The sequence below is a fragment of the Nilaparvata lugens genome, chromosome 5 (genome assembly GCF_014356525.2).
Source record: "Nilaparvata lugens isolate BPH chromosome 5, ASM1435652v1, whole genome shotgun sequence".
NCBI lineage: Eukaryota > Metazoa > Arthropoda > Insecta > Hemiptera > Delphacidae > Nilaparvata > Nilaparvata lugens.
The window spans coordinates 39968519-39992382 of NC_052508.1; the positions used below are offsets into that span (position 1 = coordinate 39968519).

Here is a 23864-nt window from a genome sequence, read left to right on the forward strand (position 1 = left end):
AGTATAAAAGCAACATTAATGAGTCTAACTTACTCTTTTTTGATTCGAGCTAATACTCCTTCATTCACATCTACCGTATGATACCTGATATTATACACATAAATCCGATGTGATCTTCTCAATTGATTACAATAATATAATAAAAAATAATACTTTCCAGGTGAAGGATGTTTGTCATATGTGGGAATTGGGCGGCGGTACGCTCTTCACTAGTCTGTTGTTGAATTCTGGGCCATTGGACGATGTGGATAACATGACAGCAATCATGATGCTTGACTTATCTGCCTTGGAAAGCCTCTGGGCCACAATGGAAATCCTGTTGACGTCTTTGAAAACAACAATTTTGAAAAAGCAAAAGGATCCGAAGATGTTGATTGAGAGAGCTAAGAACCGGGTTCCTCACGAACATCCAGTTAGTAAGAGAAACTTGAAAGCATCCAGTAAATAGAACTCAATTTGATAAATTTACGAGAATGATGTGTGTATCTTTGCTTATGATACAATATTCCACCAATTAATGATAAAAAGTTGTGTTGTTTGAATGGAGTTGAATATGATATTATCTGTTGATACGTTGAGATTCATAGATGAGAGAAATATGCTCTAGTGACTCATTCTCATTAATTGCTTTAACAATATCAAGGTGATCTGGAATTCAGGATATAATAAGAATGTATTCTTTTTAAATGAAAAATACCTTACTCTTGTGTGAAATCTTCAGAGGTTTTATCAGTATACCATCTCGAGCTCAACACAATTAGGGCACCCATTCAACCAATAAATCTAATTATTTATGTATAATTTAATACAGAGAGTGGATTGAAACATTGTATATGCATGATAATTCAATGTATTTTTTAGGATACAAAATTGTTGGTGACACTTAGTTATTAGAATAAATATTTACTGACTTTTAAACTTGAACAATATTATCTCAAGCCAATGTTGATGAATCGTTTTGTTGATTTTTTCTCAGGATAGATTGAGAATGGATCCTTTTCCAGTTCCATTAGTGATCATTGGTGGAAAGTATGACCAATTTCAGGTGAATAATTCTTCTTTTTTTAACATATGCAATGAGACACACATTCCATAGCAAAATAAACATTCTGAAAATCTGCAATATAATGCGATTAACCCAATGTTTTAAGTACTAAAACTTGGCAACAACTACTAACAATAACGAATAACTACTAAAAATAGATACCCCTAATTATTATTTTTATCACATCACATCATTAGAGGCCCACTATTAGAAATCTATCAAATTAATCAATTAAATTATTTCGGTTTTAAATGGACTGAATAATATGAAAATTATTATTCTGTGTGCACTGTTAGTTTGATTATGATTAAACTTGGAGTTATTTTATTGTCAGTATATAATTAGAATGGTTATTACATTTTGAACATTTCATCCTGCAGGAATGTGGACTGGGATTTCTATAGATTTTTTCACGACTGAATAATATTATTTGATGAATATGTGAAGACCGTGCATATGTAAAGAGATCCTGTTTCAAATTACAGTAGCTGTATACTCAATACTTAATACATTTTACTGAGTTGATTCTCAATTTGTATGAAAATATGATATTTATAAAAATTAGTAATTTCGCCAAATATACAGGCGAGGGGTTCAAAATGTACCACAACGAGAGGCAAATTTCATCATCCCTCAAACTAATGTTTAGTGACTTTAGTACCACTCTAAAGATCATCAATTCATGAATTTGATAGGAATGAATACTTACTGACAGTAATTCAGTAATGAATAGCTGGTGTTAATGCTTTGAACTTGAACAAGCTTTGAATATGATTCATACTTTGACTAGAATCATGCTGCATCATTGCATCCTTTACATTATCTGCTGTATTTCTAGGATTATGAGCCAGAGAAAAAGAAGATAGTTTGCCGATGTTTGCGATATGTCGCGCATTTCTACAATGCAACTCTGTTTTTCTACAGTGCAAAAGATTCCGGATTAGTCAAGAGAAGTCGTGAAATACTCAATCATTTTGGTTTTGGTACACCATCAATGTAAGTCTAATTTTTTAAATAAACTAATAATATTACATATAACTTACTGCAGAACCTCGATAACTCGGCTCGGAGTTCTATAGTTCGTAATCCTCTTCAATTATTCATAGTTGTGCGCTGGTCTACCAGAAATGAATACCATGCGATAGAAAATTTGAAATTGAATTGAATAATGAATATTCAAAAATCTTTCGATAATAAACATTTTCAATTTTAAATTTTCAAATATTTTTTGAAAATTTCAAATTCAAAGTTTATAACTACTTATTTTCTTATTATTTTCCATTTTAATCCGTTATATTTGTGATTGCTAATTAATATTGAGCATTTTATAATTCGAATTTTTTCATCACCATTCATAATACTTGTCTCCTCCTCCTCCACCATAGCTTCGATAGTTCGTACCCAAATCTATATATAATTCATAGGGATGGTATTCATATTCATACATCCATAATTCGCAGTAAACGCTTGATCCCGTCAACTTCGAATTATACCTAGAGGTTCTACTGTACTAGTGAAGAAGACTTTATTATTCTGCAGAAGTAGCTTGATTTATTTATTGCAAATTTTATTGTCGAGTCTATTTTTATTTTTTATTTTTATAGTCGAGTCTATTTTTATTTTTCAAAATCTTCTCATGAGTCATGACTATAAAATACAAATAACATTTTCAACTTTGATTTAAAACTGGGGTATTACTTACAGTATTGAAAACTAGCATTGCCAGAAGTCTGTATCCTCTCAATAATTTTTTTATATTAAATTCAGTCACTGTATTTTTATTCTTCTGTATAAAACTCTATATAAAATATCTTCTATTTTTCATCTTATTTCATTTTCATAATTTTCATAACTGGCTGTATATTACTTTTTTCATAATTTTCACCTTTTATTCATTGAACATTGTATTATGTTGGAAATTATTGTACTGTGTGAAGTAGGCAAAATGGGGTTCTATCTGCTGTCTCCATACAGTATATTTAAATAAATAAATAAATACCTCAAGCTTCAATTATTAATATTTCTGTTTTTGATCCAATATGATGTCATTAGAATGTAAAAAGTGCATTGCATGTTGTATGTATAAAGGCAAGTCCTTTTTTCTATTACATAAACATACGGTATACTTTACGAGTTCAAACGAAATTTATTACGGTACCGTATATTATTTTGAATAACTTACAATAAATACACTGAACAATAATAATATTTGACATTGGGGGAGAATGTTACTACTTTACATGTAGGGTAAGCTTTCTGCGTATATGTACTATGTAGCCAACTGTATGCGTCTAGGCCTACATTATTATGAGGAGTAATCTTGGAACATCTTCATTCAGTTGCTTTATTTTGAAAGCTCTTATTTTATCTTTTTCGATCCATGAAAAGCATCAATATTGCAAACTTCCTCTATCCTCTTGAGAACGAGTATGCTTCAATAATATATCAGTTCAAACTGTTCAAATAATAACAATTTGAGAACCTTTTCCAATTTATTAGCTACTTCAATGAAACGTAGGCCTAGTGGTACTTATTTTTGTTTTCCAATTGCGTCTTATTATGAATTATTTTTGTCTTCTTCTGTATTGAGTTCAAGAGTTATTTTTTTCTCAAAATTTTCAATTTTGTCATTTTTATTCTCTGATTGATTTCTCATTTTCTTAGAAAAACAGTTTTACAGGACTTCGGCAAACCCTTGTTGATTCCAGCTGGCTCTGATATTCTTGAAAGTATTGAAGGATTGGGTTCAAACAACAAGTCTTGGACTATGGACAAATATAAACACATCTTCACAACACATTTTCATCAGGTACCTACGTGCAGTAGAACATTCCATATTCAACCAGCTCTGAATTTTCAAATTCATTTATATTTTTATATGAAACTTTGTTTGGAATTGATTTGTATTCACAGGTTTTACTATCAAACCTTCAAAATTTAAAATTTTTCATTAATTTATTAGTGCTGAAATAACAAGAAATTTGGACAAAACCTGAAAATTTGGATCTACATAATTATCTTTCTAAATTGTGTTAGAGATAGTAGGGGCTCTGTGTTTACCTCCACTATGTATTTTTGTCATTGAATGAAATGATTAAATAAATTATTACACTAGTCTGTATTGGAGTGCAATAGTGCCTTTTATTGTTTATTGTGTAAGTAAAATAGGCCAAATTCATCCATATAAATGTTAATGCAATTTCTATAAAAACCCAAGATTCAATATTACAAAACGAAAATCATCTGGCTAGCATTATACTATGAAATTTTGTTTATCATAAACTGATATCGTTGGAACGGTAGCTTTTCATACATGAGGGGTATTCACAATGTTGGAGTTAGCTGGCCAAGACGAGCTATTCGCTATCTCCAGCTATTTGCTAAGTCTGTGTTAACTCAATGCTATAGTGGTACGTTGGAAAAAATTAACAGAAGAGATAGCAGGGGTATTCACAATGTTGTTTCAGCCAGCTAAAGTGCTATTTGATAATAATAATAATAAATTTGACTTTATTTATGCGTGAAAAAAATACAAAACATGTGAAAATTAAGAGTAATAGAAAACTAAGCATGCAGTATTATCATTCTGCTCCACTATAGAAATACAATGAGAAAAAAAAAACAAAGAAGCAAAAAAAAAAACAATACAGCTAATGGCTTACTCTACTAGAGCTACACTGCGAACGAAAAATACATCAAAAAGACTACTCTACTAGAGATACAATAAAATAACAGTGGACAGCAACTCAAGATAGAGATTCACAAGTTACAAAGATTATAATACATATACAACATGCAGAAATAAGTCATTACTGTATGCAAATGACCTTAAGAGAAAGGTCACGTCCGCATACAGGAGCACCGGACAAAACAAGCGTTGAATTAAACTGTTAGTTCTATGAAAAATAGAAACTAAATACATATACATATATATATACCTACACATATATATGTCTCCATAGTAATAGTTTAGATTTAAATGGAAATCATTAGATATAATTATCGTATGAGCGTGATATTATGTACATCATTTTTGTAATAGTCCATGTGTATATTATATAATTTTGTTTTCCAATTGCGTCTTATTATGAATTATTTTTGTCTTCTTCTGTATTGAGTTCAAGAGTTATTTTTTTCTCAAAATTTTCAATTTTGTCATTTTTATTCTCTGATTGATTTCTCATTTTCTTAGAAAAACAGTTTTACAGGACTTCGGCAAACCCTTGTTGATTCCAGCTGGCTCTGATATTCTTGAAAGTATTGAAGGATTGGGTTCAAACAACAAGTCTTGGACTATGGACAAATATAAACACATCTTCACAACACATTTTCATCAGGTACCTACGTGCAGTTGAACATTCCATATTCAACCAGCTCTGAATTTTCAAATTCATTTATATTTTTATATGAAACTTTGTTTGGAATTGATTTGTATTCCAGGTTTTACTATCAAACCTTCAAAATTTAAAATTTTTCATTAATTTATTAGTGCTGAAATAACAAGAAATTTGGACAAAACCTGAAAATTTGGATCTACATAATTATCTTTCTAAATTGTGTTAGAGATAGTAGGGGCTCTGTGTTTACCTCCACTATGTATTTTTGTCATTGAATGAAATGATTAAATAAATTATTACACTAGTCTGTATTGGAGTGCAATAGTGCCTTTTATTGTTTATTGTGTAAGTAAAATAGGCCAAATTCATCCATATAAATGTTAATGCAATTTCTATAAAAACCCAAGATTCAATATTACAAAACGAAAATCATCTGGCTAGCATTATACTATGAAATTTTGTTTATCATAAACTGATATTGTTGGAACGGTAGCTTTTCATACATGAGGGGTATTCACAATGTTGGAGTTAGCTGGCCAAGTCGAGCTATTCGCTATCTCCAGCTATTTGCTAAGTCTGTGTTAACTCAATGCTATAGTGGTACGTTGGAAAAAATTAACAGAAGAGATAGCAGGGGTATTCACAATGTTGTTTCAGCCAGCTAAAGTGATATTTGATAATAATAATAATAAATTTGACTTTATTTATGCGTGAAAAAAATACAAAACATGTGAAAATTAAGAGTAATAGAAAACTAAGCATGCAGTATTATCATTCTGCTCCACTATAGAAATACAATGAGAAAAAAAAAACAAAGAAGCAAAAAAAAAACAATACAGCTAATGGCTTACTCTACTAGAGCTACACTGCGAACGAAAAATACATCAAAAAGACTACTCTACTAGAGATACAATAAAATAACAGTGGACAGCAACTCAAGATAGAGATTCACAAGTTACAAAGATTATAATACATATACAACATGCAGAAATAAGTCATTACTGTATGCAAATGACCTTAAGAGAAAGGTCACGTCCGCATACAGGAGCACCGGACAAAACAAGCGTTGAATTAAACTGTTAGTTCTATGAAAAATAGAAACTAAATACATACACATATATATGTCTCCATAGTAATGGTTTAGAAAGATTTATATGGAAATCATTAGATATAATTATCGTATGAGCGTGATATTATGTACATCATTTTTGTAATAGTCCATGTGTATATTATATAATTTTGTTTTGCAAGAGGACAGTGTTCTGTACATACAATGTGCACGAAAGTTAGATACATTAGGCAGTGACAGAGTACATGGCTTCCAATCCTTCTGTGCTAATTGAAAGAAGCCATTTTTTCAGATGCAATTTCATTTTTATTATTTTATTGTGGCAGTTGAAAAGGGTTTTCATTGAGGAAGGTAACTGATTGAAAAATTTTGGTGCTAGAAAAAGAAAGGTTTTTTTAAATAAAGTGCTGTTTGGCCTGACACCCCGGACAAACAACCCATCAGCCTGCCTCGTACGATAAGGGCCAGTAACTGAATCACAATAATCAATAGTTACGCCATCATTCCCGCTCACTAAATAGAAAATTGACAAGACTTTATGCACATACAAATGTCTTATGGGGAGGATACCAAGTCTACAGGAAAGGGGGAATGTATGATCGTGGCGACCCACTCCTGCTACAATCCTTATGAGTGATTTTTGGAGTTTGATTATAGGACTCATAATTGAATAGTAGGTGCCACCCTAACAGCTTAAACCATAATAAATTAATTCTAGAGTGAGCAAATGAATGGTAGACATCTTTTAAAGCTTTAAGATTACAAAGACCCTTTAATTGGTACATAGTTCTCAGGTAGAAATGCAATGACCTTTTCAAGTATGAGATGTGGACTTTCCATGACACATTTTGGTCAAGGAAAACACCCAAATATTTGACTGTATTCTCACCTTTAACAATTGGGCAATTACAATGATCAGAATTACAAATGCACGTATGCAGTTGAATGGGCTCCGCAAAACTTAGACTTCCCATAAGACTGAACAAAATGTAATTGGTTTTCTGAACATTCATTGAGAGCTTATTGCAGGTGAACCATAATGTCAATTTATTGAGATCATGTTGCATATCCAACTGAAGATGATCTAATGTGTTTGAATATGCCAGGGCAGTGTCATCAGCAAAAGCTGTTATCTGACCTTTGATAACTCTGGATTGTGAACGCCCCATCTAAAACCATCTGCTATTAGCTAACTGCAGTAGCGATCCAAGCGGATAATTTGTGTAACTTGAAGTTAGTTTGAAAAAGTAAGATTATAAACATACTAGCAGGAACCCGTGCTTCGCAAGGATCTATTTTCAAACTTGATAATCTGAAAACTTGACGTAATGAAATTTTAAAGAACTTAAAATAGGCCTAAAACCATCCTTGGTTAATTAAGAATCTAGTATATAAGCAAAATCTCAAGTTAATTAGTTCAGTAGTTCAGACGTGGTGATGCGTCAAACATAATTTTCCTATCCCATACGTGTATAAGCCAACTCTTTATTTTATTATAGATATGGTTAACAACTGCAAGAGATAGGAGTGTGGAACAGAATAGTTGTGAAACTATGATATCGCCAGAAGTGTCTCAAACACAATAGTAGGTACTACATGAACTTTTTGAAAGTGATTTAAAAAAAATGTTAAAACAACAGAACTGAAAGTTGTCAACCTTATCATTCTACCTCCATTTAGAGAGGCTTTAGTTTGAGCCGAATGAAATCTTCTATCTTCTATATATATAAAAAAATGAATGTCTGTTTGTGTGTTTGTTTCCTATGATTTGAAAAATACTTAACATAACGGCATGAAACTTTGGGAATATGTTGTGTGAATATTGGGGATGGTTTCTGACCAGAAATTTTGATAGGGTGGCTAATAATGATTATTTATTAATCCACTTTACAGGCCTATGTTTTCGAAATTGTCGGCCTAGCGGCTACCAAAGAACGGAAAGATGATCATGATTCAAGATCATATTGAGATAATATGATTTAGCATCTAAAGTTACCAGCTGTAATAAACACGTCACCCTATGATAAATTGTGTAGGCTACTGGTATTACAACGGTAGTTTGGAGTTGAAGTGTAGTTGATTGGTACCAGCTGTAGATAATGGTTCCTTAGAAGACCTATACAAATAATTATCACTCCCCTATCATTGAGTAACCGGAAAATGTTAGAAAAAATTATTCACCTCATGGAAGAGAGTTGTTCATATTGCATTTATTATTACTGAAGAATGTCAGAATAATTCACAATTTTTTTGAATTTAGCTTAGCTTATTTTCATCCTGAGAATCCTAAAATGGAAGATGGAAAGAATATGTAATTCCTGGTGATGATTCATCGTACATCACATATTTCCTGGACCATCTATTGACAATCAACAACTATGAAAACATTGAACTAATCTTTGAAACACTAATTTATCCTATCTATTTATTTTTAATTCAACACTTTACTGTTAGATATTACTACCAATTGATTGAGAAGAATATGTTTTGGGAATAATGAATGCTGCATGACTAAGCACATAGGAATTCCGTATTTAGATGTGAATGAAAATATTCATTGTCAGATAAATTTCATGATTCACCAAATAAAGTGCTGTTTGGCCTGACACCCCGGACAAACAACCCATCAGCCTGCCTCGTACGATAAGGGCCAGTAACTGAATCACAATAATCAATAGTTACGCCATCATTCCCGCTCACTAAATAGAAAATTGACAAGACTTTATGCACATACAAATGTCTTATAAGGAGGATACCAAGTCTACAGGAAAGGGGGAATGTATGATCGTGGCGACCCACTCCTGCTACAATCCTTATGAGTGATTTTTGGAGTTTGATTATAGGACTCATAATTGAATAGTAGGTGCCACCCCAACAGCTTAAACCATAATAAACTAATTCCAGAGTGAGCAAATGAATGGTAGACATCTTTTAAAGCTTTAAGATTACAAAGACCCTTCAATTGGTACATAGTTCTCAGGTAGAAATGCAATGACCTTTTCAAGTATGAGATGTGGGCTTTCCATGACACATTTTGGTCAAGGAAAACACCCAAATATTTGACTGTATTCTCACCTTTAACAATTGGGCAATTACAATGATCAGAATTACAAATGCACATATGCAGTTGAATGGGCTCCGCAAAACTTAGACTGCCCATAAGACTGAACAAAATGTAATTGGTTTTCTGAACATTCATTGAGAGCTTATTGCAGGTGAACCATAATGCCAATTTATTGAGATCATGTTGCATATCCAACTGAAGATGATCTAATGTGTTTGAATATGCCAGGGCAGTGTCATCAGCAAAAGCTGTTATCTGACCTTTGATAACTCTGGATTGTGAACGCCCCATCTAAAACCATCTGCTATTAGCTAACTGCAGTAGCGATCCAAGCGGATAATTTGTGTAACTTGAAGTTAGTTTGAAAAAGTAAGATTATAAACATATGGCTGCCGTTTTAAAAGAGCGGACTAAAACCTGCTTAGCGGACTCAAACCTGCGCCACAGTATACAGACAGTATGGAAACTCGGCTAGTACCCTGGCGCAAATATCCGCCATCTTGTTAGGAAGTTCCGCATTGCAATTATAGTCACAGAGAAGAGATCCACACTGCTGGTCACCCATTGAGCGCAACATTAGATGAGTTCTCTGTCCTCTTCTCTGTGATTATAGTATTGATGGGAGGTTCGGATCACTTTACTGATCCAGATCAATTGATTTCATTCACTGCCGCGAGCCAATCAGAAGACCAGGATTGGAACTTCCTAAGGTCACGTGACATGTCTAGTATTTGCGCCATGTAAAAAGCATTGGTTGGATAGGCGTTTGATTGACAGTTTCCATTCTATATATTCTGTGCCTGCGCTATCTGCTATATCGTCTGTTAATTTTTTTTCTTACGTACCACTATAACGGTGTACACACGTACGTTTGCCTCGGGTGAGCATACGTGTATGGGCTTGCATTCGCACGTGTGGACACTGTTCGCTGAGGCATGTGGGCGAACCGGAACCCTGTCGGTATTTTGGCGTGCTCAAAGGCGCCTCGGGCGAGCATTGAATGTACGTGTGGACGCGATTTTGCCATACGGGTGAGGCAAAACGTAAACATTGAAGGCGTCATAACCTAATTCCAATGAATTAGGTTAATGAATGACAAATCAAATTGTGATCCAATAACTAATTGTAAATTGTAGGATATGTGGATTGTCAAATATTTAAATAGAAACATGCATGGAGTATATAATTCGTATCATGATTAACAAATTTAGAACTGCATAATTTAAGTGAAAAAAGCTTCTCTACAGGGTTCCTACAAGAAAGTATAGCTCAAATATTATTTTACTGTGGCTATCGAATCATCTTGTGTTTGTTTCATGTTATCAATCAGAGTTGTTAATTAAAATTGTAATCTTCAATATGATATTATACGTTTTAGATAGCTAGGCTATCTATAGAGAGATTTATACAAACTTTGAACTAGTATTCCCTTGAAGGTAAATCTTGAAGCTAATCTTTTGGAGAATCTTGTTTTGTCATGATTGTGTATGAGCATAGTTAGTTTAAAATGGGCAGCAATTTAGTATTTGATTCAATTTATGGCTAATTTCCTTAAAGAAGACTGTCAATTTTGTGAGACAGTGTTAAGTGCTTTGATTAGGTCATCAAAACTTCTGGAATTATTGTAGAATTTTTCTTTTTTGAGATTCTGAATAGATATTGGAAACCAACAAATGAATCGCCTAATGCCAAGAATCTCAAAGTTAGAGCCAATCGTTCTGTGGAGTTATTGCTCCCCTCATGATGATATCATTTTTGTTTAGATAACTAGTTGAAAGTTATCAAATAGCACTTTAGCTGGCTAAAACAACATTGTAAATACCCCTATTGAAAGATTAAAGGTATTGTAATTTTAAAAAGTTTTGTGGGGTGTCATTTCTGAGTGTGATATCTCAAATGTGCAAGAACTCAAACTTTTTTTAATTGACTTTATTTGCCATGAGAAAATCAATTTTCACAAATAATAAAACAAAGAAAATTACATTTAATAATAAAATAATGAGCAATAATGTTAAAAATGAATATAAAATAAAGAAATAGATAATACCAAAATTATATAGCCTAAATATTTTTATTTCAGAATAACTTGGCAATACCAGCAAAAGGATAAAACCTTGCCCGCTGGTGTATTTTTGTGTTCATTATCCAAAATTATCAACACATCTCAAATAATATTAACATGTTGCCATCTAAAAGCCTGCACCTATCTTCTCGTACATCCCCTTTCACCTTTTAAACCTACTTGGACACTGGACAAATTGAAATCTCGCATTTATGAGGCACTCCCTTCTGTGGTTTGAAAATATACAAACACGATACTCAAACTATATTAATCACCGGCCTTATCCATCTAGCCAGGGGGCTCGGCTCCCTGGATTCCCAGCTGGATCATCCAGAGATAGAATCGGCAGGCTCGCTTCACTCGCCTGCATTTTTTATTTGAGCTTGCTTCCTTCCGTCAAAATTATTCTAAAAGAGTTTCAGGCTCGATGCAATCACTGGTTTATTTGAGTTAATGTACCGGTATGTAGCGTAGCATTTTAAAAGTCTCTATTTTTATCAGAATGGATAACTATTCAATTATATCTCAATTATAGACTTGGTTGAGATATTATGAGAATGATTGTATTTCAGTCTAGTTCTTTGAAAATTAAGACTGGAATAATGATTTCGGGCCGGTTTCCGAGCTCGGGATTTAGCCAAGTCCTAGACTTTAAACAGCTGGAGTCAAAAAATTGGCTTTCCAAAACGGGGCGTAGTCGCAACTTTTATAACAGTAGTCGTAGTTTTTATTTCATTTCATTTCATTTTCATTTCTATAATTATTGGAAACGTTTTTCCTTGACGAAATTAGACATACCTAAATAATTCAAAGTAGCTGAAACTTTACCCTATTTTCTCTTTATTTTATTTTGTGTTCAATTTTCTAGTTTTTCGAAATTTAATTCAAACGTGACTATGACAATGACTGAGACTAAGCCCCGTTTTGAACCCCAATTTTCTGACTCCAGCTTTTTAAAGTCTAGGACTTAGCTAAATCCCGAGCTCGGAAACCGGCCCTTAGAGTTCTTACAAAGCATTTATATCCAAGCATGAATTTACTTGAGAAATGTACAAAAATGCATACAAAAAACTCAATGAAAAACTTGATAAAAAAAACTATCTAATTCAGCACTGCCATTAATTATGCTGAGCCTGTATTGCCTTCGTTGTCACATTGTCAAGCGTGATTTTGAGCGTATCGTCGACGTCATTTCAAAACCTCCCCGAAACAAAATTTTTACCCCTAATTTGAGCGTGTGTACAGAATTTGAACATTCGTTCTTGATTAATTAATTCTTGAAAAAGCTTAAAAAACGCAGATATTGGAATTTTCTTCAAATCCATTCTTAGTGCGCCTCTAGAGGGCCAACTGAACATACTGTCAAATTTGACCGTATTTGGTCCAGTAGTTTGTTAGTTTTGTTGATTATTAATCAGTGAGTGAGTGAACGAATCAGTGCTATTTCGCTTTTATAATACATATATTATAATAGATTTTTAAATATTATTTATTTTGAAATTCAATCATCAGTGATGGAATAAAGTACCTAAAGTATTTGAAATTAATGTTATTATAATATAGGCTATATAAACATCATAGAAGCGTTCCTTTTCTGAGTGTTTGGAATAATATTTCAGGAGACTGTTAAATCAACAGCCAGCTCAGAAGATCCTGCTCAGGATCCCAATTTTCGAGAACCATTGATAGATGCTCTCAGGATTCAAAAAGATGAGGTGAGTATCCAGCATCTATTCAAATTACTTGAACGGTAAATCAACTATCTATTACAACTATCTAGGAGTTATAATAGATTCTAACCTTAGATATGAGAATCACATAATTAGTTTGCAACGTAAGCTTAGAAAAATGATTTATATTTTTCATCCTGAACAAACAGGAAATTAAGACAGTTTATTTTGCTCATGTTCAGTCGATCTTAAGTTATGGTGTTATTGCATGGGGAGGAGCAGTTAGAACTGCACTGGAACCTTTATATGTAATACAGAAGCTTATAATCAAGGCCGGCTTGAAACTGGAGAGACAATATCCCACCGAGGCACTCTTTGAATATTCTCAATTATTGACTGTCAGGCAGATATATATGAAGAATGTACTTGTATTCACGTACAAAAACAGGGATTTTATGGTAACTGAGGTAGCACATAACTACAATACTAGAAGCTCTGCAAATGTGGGGCTACAGGTCCCCAGAATTGTCAAATCAATAAATCGCACTAACCCATTCTACGTCTCCAACATTTTATTGAGGAAAGCACCATCCAGAAAAATAATAGAGCCCACGGTAGGTTTGCTTGCTTACAAAAGAATCATCGACGATTGGCTGCGTGCAACTGGTGCCAATAACTCAGAGAATTTGCTCGAACCCTTATACAGGTAGTTTACAATAATAATAAAAACATTGAAAAAAAAATTAAAATGAAATAAAAGCTCTAGTATGGAATCCTAATTAGCTCACTAATTCCTCAACTAACCCATAGCCCTACATAAATCCTTTTCTTCTTATCTCGTATTGCCGTTTGTTCTTTGCTCTTCTTTCTAAATCTGTAAAGGTTATATTTATTTATTTCTCTAAACTTCTACTCAACTATTTTAGTCACAAAATATCACAGTATAATGATACTCGTCCCACACACAAGTCTAAGACTCATGTGGGACTATTGTTGTGTTGGTGCAAGTTATATTTCGTACAGGCTAATGGGCTAGTTGTTTTGGGCCATCGGTTGGTGGCTGTGTCGTGGTTGTTTGTTATTGAATAATATACAGTATAGTGGGCATGTTTGCGATGCAGTCGTCGACCGATGGCTCGGAATTTTGAATAACAGAATTGCAAGTTTTGTTAATTTTTTTTCAAGACTTGCAAACTTTTTATGGCTTAGCAATAATATTTTAGGTCAATAATGCAATACATCTTTGTGAATTGATATTTATTCCTTTATACTAAAAGCATATATCTATGTATTCTTGTGCACTGTATATGACAATAAAGAATTATTGAATTGAATTGAAATAGTGATGCATTATTGATCGGCAATCAATCATCTTAGTTGATTAGTTCACCTGCGAGCTGAGAGCTAGGTATATAAACATATAAGAGGAGTTGTTAAAGGGGAAACGGGTATTGTAAAGAATAAACATTCTATAGTAGGCTTTACAGAAACTCCTGTGAATTACTTTAAATCAATTCAAATTAATCTATTCAGTTACGATGTCCATTATGATGCAATTCCATGAAAGAGCTGATTCCATCTTTATTATTAATTGAGATGGTGTGATTTTTGAATCTTAAGTAATCTCTTGTTCTTTACCACGTCATTCTAAATATTGAAGTTCATAGCTCATCCATCTTTTAAAATATACAGCCCATCTCTGCGAAAAAAACTTATTTTGCTAGATTATAGTTGATTGTATATGTGTTTGCAAATATGTTTATGAGAACAATATATTGATGAATTAATTTATATAATGGACTGTGAATGATGAGGAATGAGGCACTCAACAACATAATGCCTTTTAACAAGCAAACTGAAATGACAAGTCATGCAATTTTCCTTACATCAATACAAAACAATATTATAAACTATATTAGTGAAAGAATAATATAATCAAATTCCATTTACAACTTATTGGTTGTTATTGAATCATAAATCGGAGATAGAAATGTAATCGTTTTTACTTCTTGCAGGAGCTAGAAAGATATTGTCAAGAGCTCGAAAGAAGACAAAAGATGAAAGCAACAGTGTATTGAGGGGAGAGACATTCCAAGTTTAAATCATCTATTTTCAAATAAGAATAAGTGCAAGTCTATTTCGAATGTTGAAATGCCCTTTACAGAAACATTTATAATAAATACAGTATTGAAATAGTAAAGAGAATTGCCGGTAATACATTTTATTTATGTCTTGCATGGTGTGTTCCATATTTGTTTGACCATTGATTGGGCTGTAATTCTATGTTGAGAATAAATTACTATAATAGTTTTGAAGTGTTCAGTGAGTATATTTGGATATTGACATATTATAAAGTCGATGCAGTAAATTGAATGTACGAAGAAGGAGTGCATCCTAACTGGCTGAAGGTTGGTCATAACTAATTTTCGTGAGAGTACGAAGAAGGCGCGCGTCATTTCAGTGCGCTCCTTCTTTGTTCCTTCATAGTTGCTGCGACTTTTTCTACCTGTTCTCTACCTGCTTTCATGAAATTATGATAATATATATAAATATACATGCTACTACTTATTTTCTGGTTTTCTTCAATAAACCCCTTCAACAAAAATTAACGTGTTGAGGACCGAATGGTGAATATTGGAAAATATTAATATTGTAGGTTTATGTTAGCGTTCTCTAGGTGTGTTGAAGTGATTAGATTTAAGCCGAATTTATTGATATGAGTTCAAGTGAACTTCGATTTTTGTTAACTGTTAATTATATTTTTGTGCCTTCAAGTGTTAATTTATTTTTTGTCTGGAGTACGATTCTTCTGAACTACTTCTATGCTGCTTGAAAGCTGCAATAATTCCAACAACATAGAAGTAATTTGGACTCCTATGTTGTTGAAATTATTGCAACTTTCAAGCATTTCCACAGTATTGTTTTTAAGTTATTGATGTGCAATACTGCAATGTACAATGTACATGTGCAATTCGAAAAAAAAACTGAAAGGAATTTGACTTCTGTACAAGTATAGTTTATTCGGAACTAACCGGCAGGCTTGCTTTGCTTGCCTTAACAGTAGGTAGAAAATTTATGCATAAAGTAAATAAATGAAAAAATTAATAAATGAGTAAATGAATAAATATATTCTATTGTTCAAAATTCGAAGCTGATTGATCCATTCTCTCTAAAGTTATCGTCAAACATACAAACAGACAGAAAATGCCTTCAGTAAGTCAAAAGTGAGAACTTTGCTAACGCTCGTTCAATTAATATAAATTACAAGTAAATGTGGAGACTTACGTTTCTAGCTATAATACTCAGCCTGAATTTTGAACCCTTGTCAAACAAGAATCATTGAGGAACGAAGAAGGCGCGAGTCATTTCAGTGCGCTCCTTCGTACCTCACTGATTTACCATTCTGACAGATTGACAGAACTTTTGCGCTCCTTCTTTGTTCTCCCCAGTAAACTACAACGTTTCTATCAACTTACTTTCCTCACTTTCTTCCCTGTCTGTAACTTACATTTTGCAATGCACTTTTGACCTCTTTCCAACTAGCTATAGACTTGAAACTTTTAGGGTAGGTCAGAACAGGATGACAATTCATTCATTCATCATTTTTATTTTCTAGAGACATCAACTATTCAGTCTTCACATAATTGGAAATTGGTCCATTATGATTTCAAAATCTTCATGCTTAAACTTCTAGTGATTCCACTTCGAACTATTAGTTTTTATTTCCTGTGAATTCCTGCTGGATGAAATTGTGCCAATAGGCGGGAGTTCATTCAATAACTAATGATAGTGCAGTACCTGAAGAATGAGAATGCATTTGTTCCCAATCAATCAGAGATAAGAATCGGAATAATACTGTATTTATAATATTTGTAAGGTTGAAAAAAGAAAAAAATCTTGTAATACACATACAATTTATTAAAAATCATTTTTGAGAAACAATCATGAACACATACACACAGACCAAACAAGCAATTCGAATTCTCACTTATAATCGAACATTTCAAGAATTCATTAATAACCTATACTCTATAATAATTTTAAAAAGAAAATTATAAATAGCATCAATATCGTAGTTACACAGCTAATTTATCAACAAATTAAATTACGGAACAATTATAATTATATTACTAATATTGTAATAACATGTAAAAGTAACTTTTTTACATACGCCTATTGTAGCCTATAGGTAGTGGATGTGAAATTTCTGAAATGGTTTTGTGCAACATCTATACAGAGGAAGGTTGTATATGAGAGATCGATTTTATGAATATATGTAAGGAATTATTACAATAATAGAGTCGAGAGATGAAAGAAAGGAGTTCATTCATCTCATTGAAGTACGTTACTTTCTCTGATAGCCTAGCCCAATCCCTTTTCATTCTAATGTAGTATAAGTTTGCTCGAAAAAAATAAAACTAGAAAAACAGTAATTAAAAATTCCAATAGAATGTAAGAACTACATTCTATAAATATTTTCCACATAGAAATTTTCCGTAGACCTAGATGAGATTATAAGTTGAAGCACTGACAACATTATTGTTGTTTACGGCTAAAAATCGATTATATCCAAAGTTATTCAACTATTTCATGTGAACACAATGTCTCTCAAAAACACATAATTGCAATGATCTATGATCAGTCTCATACAGTCATTTGGAACGGATCTTATTCCATAATGTAACTCAATTTTATGTTGTCGCTATCCAATTAATTATCAAAGCAAGTATGAAAGCTTAGCTTTGCTTCTTGATAAATAACAGATAAAACTTCAAAATTACCATATGCTTGCAAATTACGATTTATGATGACTTCATGTAACAAATTGATAATACAAAAAGTTCCAGTTATTATGGAGAAAGAAAAATGACTTATGCATTTTATATTAGACAATTTGATTTGAGTCATTTTTATTAAGTAGAATATAATATATTAAATATTTTCGTACAGAGATAAAGATTGTATTTTTCCAAATACATTATTAACTCCCAGTATTCATTCTCTATGTTACTGATAGCATTCAAATGAAAGTAATCTTAGGATCTCAAAAATCTCTCCTACACAAATTAAAACGATTATGTTCATTATACAATTTAGAAAAAATAATGTTGAGCTGAAAATTTTGTAAAGAAAATTATACATAGAATTTAATTTTTTTGGAGAGGATTTCAATGATTAAATCTAATGTTGGTTATCTAGATCCATTGCAATAATATTCTAGAAAATATATTATTCTATCATACTTGATGAGGATTAGTGTACTGTATAAAGTTTATCAAATATCAAAGACACATTTCAAAGTATTACTTTGAACGGCAGTCGATTCCACAGTTGATACTTAGAAAATGTAAGTAGGCCTACCTACTACCGTTACAGTATGTATTATTCGCCGTGATCTAATGCACAATTGATCAGTTTATTTCCAATAAATGTAGTAGCTATTCGGTATTCTTGATAATCTTATCATTTTGTTACGATTAATCTACATCTTAGAATTATTGAGAATGATGTAAAATATTAAAAAACATGAGACATTTTCAAATACCTGTCTTAGTAAACTGGATGAGATTCGCATTTTATTTGGACATTATATTTTTGGATATAAAAGAGATTCATTGCAACGTGTGTAATTAGGCTACTTTCATCAATGGACAATAACACAGTACAGTACTATAGGCTATTATTAGAAAAACGGGTTCCCGTTTTCAATAATATTCACAAAATTCATAACACTTACAAGCTTACAATTCTAATAATTTCTTTGATGGCTAAAATATTCGGAAACACCTGGAAAATTTTATATGTTATAACGATGATGCATATTAAGTTTAGGCCATTCATATATTTTCATGATAAATATATGTAACGGATTGGTGTTCTACAATAATTGTTACACAATAATGCTATGATTGATTTTACATACGTATTTTATTCTTAGTCCGACATCATTATTACTTCAGAATAAAATCCAAGATTCAGTACAAAGAAGATGTATAAGTACATTGCATATTGTAACAAGACTCATATTAGTCCTCGAATTGAGAAATTTGACACAATAAGGCATAACGCGATAAAAAGTGCTCGGATATTAATTATGATGTCCATTTCAAACGATTGAGCAATATGTCCGATCAGGTCAAATTCTCTATTTCTAGTCCAGGAAGGCGATGTTGATCAATCCCGATTTCTGGTCTACCTCTTTTTAGTAAGATGGCAGCTAGTTTTTCAACAATCAATTCAAGATTCTGTTACATTTTATGTATATATTTATCTTCTTTGTATTGTATTCTTAGGGCATTTCCAGAATCATAATATGCAGATGGTGGGGTCGATTCAGACTGAACCTTCGGAGAAGATTGTACCAGTTCAGGAAGCTCCATTGGTTAAATTACACTTTGTCAGAGCAATAAGTCTGGCTTCCAGTCCTTCTACAATAATGTTCGTAAAATCTTTTTACAAATCAATTTGATTTACTATATAATATATTATTATATCAACAGTGAAAGAAGTTCTCCAATTTTCTGATACGGTATTTCACTTGGAAAAGTACAGTTCATTAACCAACTCATGTATATTTTATTAGAGCCTGATATATTTCTTATTTGTCACAGCCTATCTGGCTCAAAGGACAAAGTAGACCTAGCTTCATCATTCAAGTCATTATCATTACTAACATAAATTCAATTTCTTCCTCAAAATCCTTGTAAATTCAGCACAATTTTGCACTTATGCAGAATGCCTTTCCAGATTGCCTTTTCAAGTGTTCTATAGTAGTCTTAGGCCTTATCTTGTCATTTCTATGATCAATTGCGCTTCAGCTCTAGGCCTTGATAACTTATGGGAAGTTTTCCATGAATATTAAAAAAATAGTCCTATAAATGAAAAAGTAAATGTAAATACTCATAAAGGATTTGGTGGCATTTAAGATGTTTTTCATACCAAAGGCGTTTTACAGTAGGTTCTATTGATTGTCTACAGGTTTTTGAAACACTCACTTAACAACTTCTTTGCTGAATTCATATTTATCATAATCTAGGATAATCATAATTTGCATTTTCATGACATTGATAATATTTTGTTTAGGCCGCACAAGTTTTCTCTTTGAGTTGAGTCTCAAGTCTAAAATGAAATTCCAAATTCAATTGAAAGCTTAAGTAGGCGTTTGATTATTATCATTGTTCAGTTCTTATCTGATAAAGAAATTGCCTCAAACATTGGAGACCTTCATTCATCTTCGAATTAACTGGAGATTCCTTTCACGTTGAATGAAAAGATTACACGTTCATTATTACTATTTAGCGTTATTACAGTATTATTATCATTACAATTTTTATTGTATAATGTATATTGAGAACAATGTACAGTGAATTACCTCTACCTAATACTCTAAATTCTAGGACAAAAAATGGATTCTAAATTAGATAACATACTTGGAAATGGAGAGTTCGTATTAGTGCTTTCTAGAGAGAGCAATCAGTTTGAATAAAATTAGAATGAGTTAAAAAATTATCAACTTTTCTAAAACGTTGAGTAAAACCTGATGTGTGTTCTTGGAAGTGATTTTTCATAAAATCGCTTCCATTATATTATAGTATCGCATCAAAGTAATTTCATTTTGAATGATAAACTCTAATCGTGAGACTTCTGATAATTTTCATTGAGCTTTCAAGAATAAATGCAGGTAACATTGGATCCTTTATCATTTTTTCAATGACTGGATTTCAATGGAATGTTCTAGTGAATGAAACACTCAGAATGAGATACAATATATAATTCAGAAAATGATTCGTGGTCTCTAGAACTAGAAAAATTGAAATTATATCAACTCTTTTGAACTGATTGATTTTATTGAATAAAATTTGAATGTTAATCGAATAAAACAATAATTTTCACCCGTTAAAGATTTCAAATTACCGGTAGTTCATGGAATTTTTAAGAAAAGATTATAATCAATGAATCAATTAACTACAAATGTTTATAAACCACCACTTTATTGTGATTTTAAAGTTCTTCAGTTTCAGAGACCAAAAACATAACATTACAGTATAGTGGAAATTTTTCAATCCAAGAAAGAGGTATTTTCTTTAGGAATTATATGATATTTTCTGGTATCATTCAACAACAACATCCAAGTACACAAATTAATCGCTCAGAACTACTTTAATAGTTTATATGGGTCACAGCCCTTCATAGCTCCAGAAATAATAGAGTTTTTGAAGTAACAGAACACACCAGAGCTCATAAGACTTTATTGGCACACTATCTATATATTATATAAAACAGTAAGGATGAGTTGAATTGATTGTTTGCCATTTGCGGACACTTTGGATCGTTGAGTCTGCTCTCCCTAGAAAGCGGTGACCGGAACGATTCCTTGATCGGATATCATTACTGGAACAGGAACAACGAAGGCTTCAGACGTTCAACGATTAAAAAAACGTCCTGATGACAGCGGGGACCTCAACACAAATGCACGACCATCATCATCATCCTCTCCGAAATGATTGGCCGCCAGACAGAAAGGAGAAGGGTGGAAAGGGTGGCTCATCTTTTTCTTATCTCTAAACTTTCTTCAGACGTCGTCACTCGCGCATTTCCAATAATTAAAAGATAACCCTCTCCGTAAAGAGCTTTCTCATCTCCCGTCTCACCACTCTACAGTGTCTTTGTCCTTTCTAGGAGATCGTCGACGAATTTCTGCAAAAGAAATAATAAATTCATCATTCAGTAATAATAGGTTACTAATATATTTTAGTGCTTCAAATTACACTTTTGAATTTACTTTCACTTTTTATTTATACTATGTTTATTTATATTTCCTTTCATATGTATATTCATTCTTGTTTCATCTATTTATTTCTTCATTGAAATTTTTTATATTGAAAATTAATATCGATACTCGCTGCCAGCACTCAAAGTTCGGTTTTGCAGGCAGCACCAAACATGTTATTTTGTTTTGACAAAGTTGTTTTTCGTGTATATTTAAATATTGATCAATATGTTTTTTCAACTTTGTATTGAGGATTATTTTTTTGTTGTATTATTTTTGTTGAGGCGAAATAAAATTTGATTTGATTTGAATTGAGTTACAATGAATGTCGTGTCAAGAACTACAAGAGTTATCACAAATTTCAGTTTGTAGGCTAATTAAAACGCTTTCATTAGTTCAATTATTCAAAAAATTGAATAACAAAAAATAATAAGCTTCATGTTGTGTAAGTTGGGTTGGAAAATCTGAATGTGCACAATAATATTGAAAACAAATTGATCTAATATTAAAATATTATTCTCCATAAACGTTTAGAGTGGAATTAGCTAGGTAATGGGCTGCTGTAACTGGATGTTGAAACCTTCAATATTTACTATTTTGGAAAGGACTAACCGTACTGTGAAAATTAAAAATCGAAGTTAACTAACCCTTTTTTGAAAGCTTTATTTTATATAGTTTTAATGATATTTAAAAGATATAGTTAAAAGATATTTAGCCTATATTTTAAAGGTATTTTTTTCAACTATCACTCATAATAACCATCAAATTTTAATTCAAATACATTTCATTTCACATACAATAATATCATATTAGAATACTAAAAGAAGTTGATACCAATAAAAATACAATACTAAATTCCAATAGAAGTTGGATTCTAGGTATGATTCACTAGTCTAGGTACCTTTATTCTAAATAAACAAAAACAATACGGTTTAACTCTTTTAAATACCAGTAAAAATCTACATTTAAAACTACCATAATTATCTAACTATCTCATCAAGCACATAGAGATCATATGTAACGTAATTTAATATACTAAATATTTATTTATTAATATAATTCTATTTTTATTCTTTATCCAATGAATGAATAGATAAATAATATGGATCATACGTCCACAATGATTCAAAGAAATTATAAAAACTACCGTTCATTTCATTCAGTGATTGAATTATAATTTTGTAATTCAGTAATAATAATGATAATAATAATAATATAATAATAATAATAATAATAATAATAATAATAATAATAATAATAATAATAACACCCCTGTTTGGGGTGTGGCGATCCCCGGGGTAACCTAGCAAGTAGTTGATGTAGACTGGTTGGCAACTAAGACCGTTGCGTCCCAGGTATTAGGGTGCTCAGAAGATATATAAGAGTACCTCAAGCATCAACTGCGCATACCGGAGGCGTGTGTTAGCAGCTCGCGTTCTCTGAGATAGCATTGCTCCTAGAGATACAAGGAATAGCAATCGGGGCGGTACGGGGGTGAGGGCTGTCCCTGTTCGGAACCGTAGTTATACACAGCCTGTGGGGGATGATGTAGGTGAACCAAGTGGCGCCTGTCCCCCAGCCGGAACCACAAGGAGGCAATCCAACAATGAAATAGGACCTGGACCTGTCAATACACAACCTGCTCAAAATGTTTCCCCTGATCTACAGAGGACCACTAGAGCAGGTCTGCCTAGGCAGCGCATGAACGCATGAAGTGGACACAAGAAATGAATACCTTCATCAAGCATGCCTACTACAAAAAAACTAGATTGGAGTCAGTTAATATATATCATCGAGAGCTGCATACTGCTTTTTCTGAACGATTTCCCGAGATGACAGTAACAGAG

The 23864-nt window shown here is 32.3% G+C and overlaps 2 protein-coding genes across 7 annotated transcripts in view; one reads left to right on the forward strand and one right to left on the reverse strand.

Moving 5' to 3' along the window:
* Positions 1-15815, forward strand: part of LOC111055198 (cytoplasmic dynein 2 light intermediate chain 1) — a 73100-nt gene extending 57285 nt beyond the window's left edge. The window contains exons 6-12 of the mRNA XM_039429482.1: positions 161-412; positions 977-1045; positions 1884-2041; positions 3710-3977; positions 5218-5382; positions 13197-13292; positions 15263-15815. Of these exons, the coding sequence (XP_039285416.1) occupies positions 161-412; positions 977-1045; positions 1884-2041; positions 3710-3977; positions 5218-5382; positions 13197-13292; positions 15263-15325 (1071 nt within the window). The 3' untranslated portion in view covers positions 15326-15815. The remainder of the gene's footprint in view (positions 1-160; positions 413-976; positions 1046-1883; positions 2042-3709; positions 3978-5217; positions 5383-13196; positions 13293-15262) is intronic.
* Positions 15816-17144: 1329 nt separating this feature from the next.
* LOC111055195 (protein phosphatase 1 regulatory subunit 14B) overlaps positions 17145-23864 on the reverse strand; it is a 168327-nt gene continuing 161607 nt past the window's right edge. For all 6 annotated transcript variants that reach the window (XM_039428354.1, XM_039428353.1, XM_039428356.1 and 3 more), the window contains exon 5: positions 17145-21944. In XM_039428354.1, the coding sequence (XP_039284288.1) occupies positions 21903-21944 (42 nt within the window). In that variant the 3' untranslated portion in view covers positions 17145-21902. The remainder of the gene's footprint in view (positions 21945-23864) is intronic.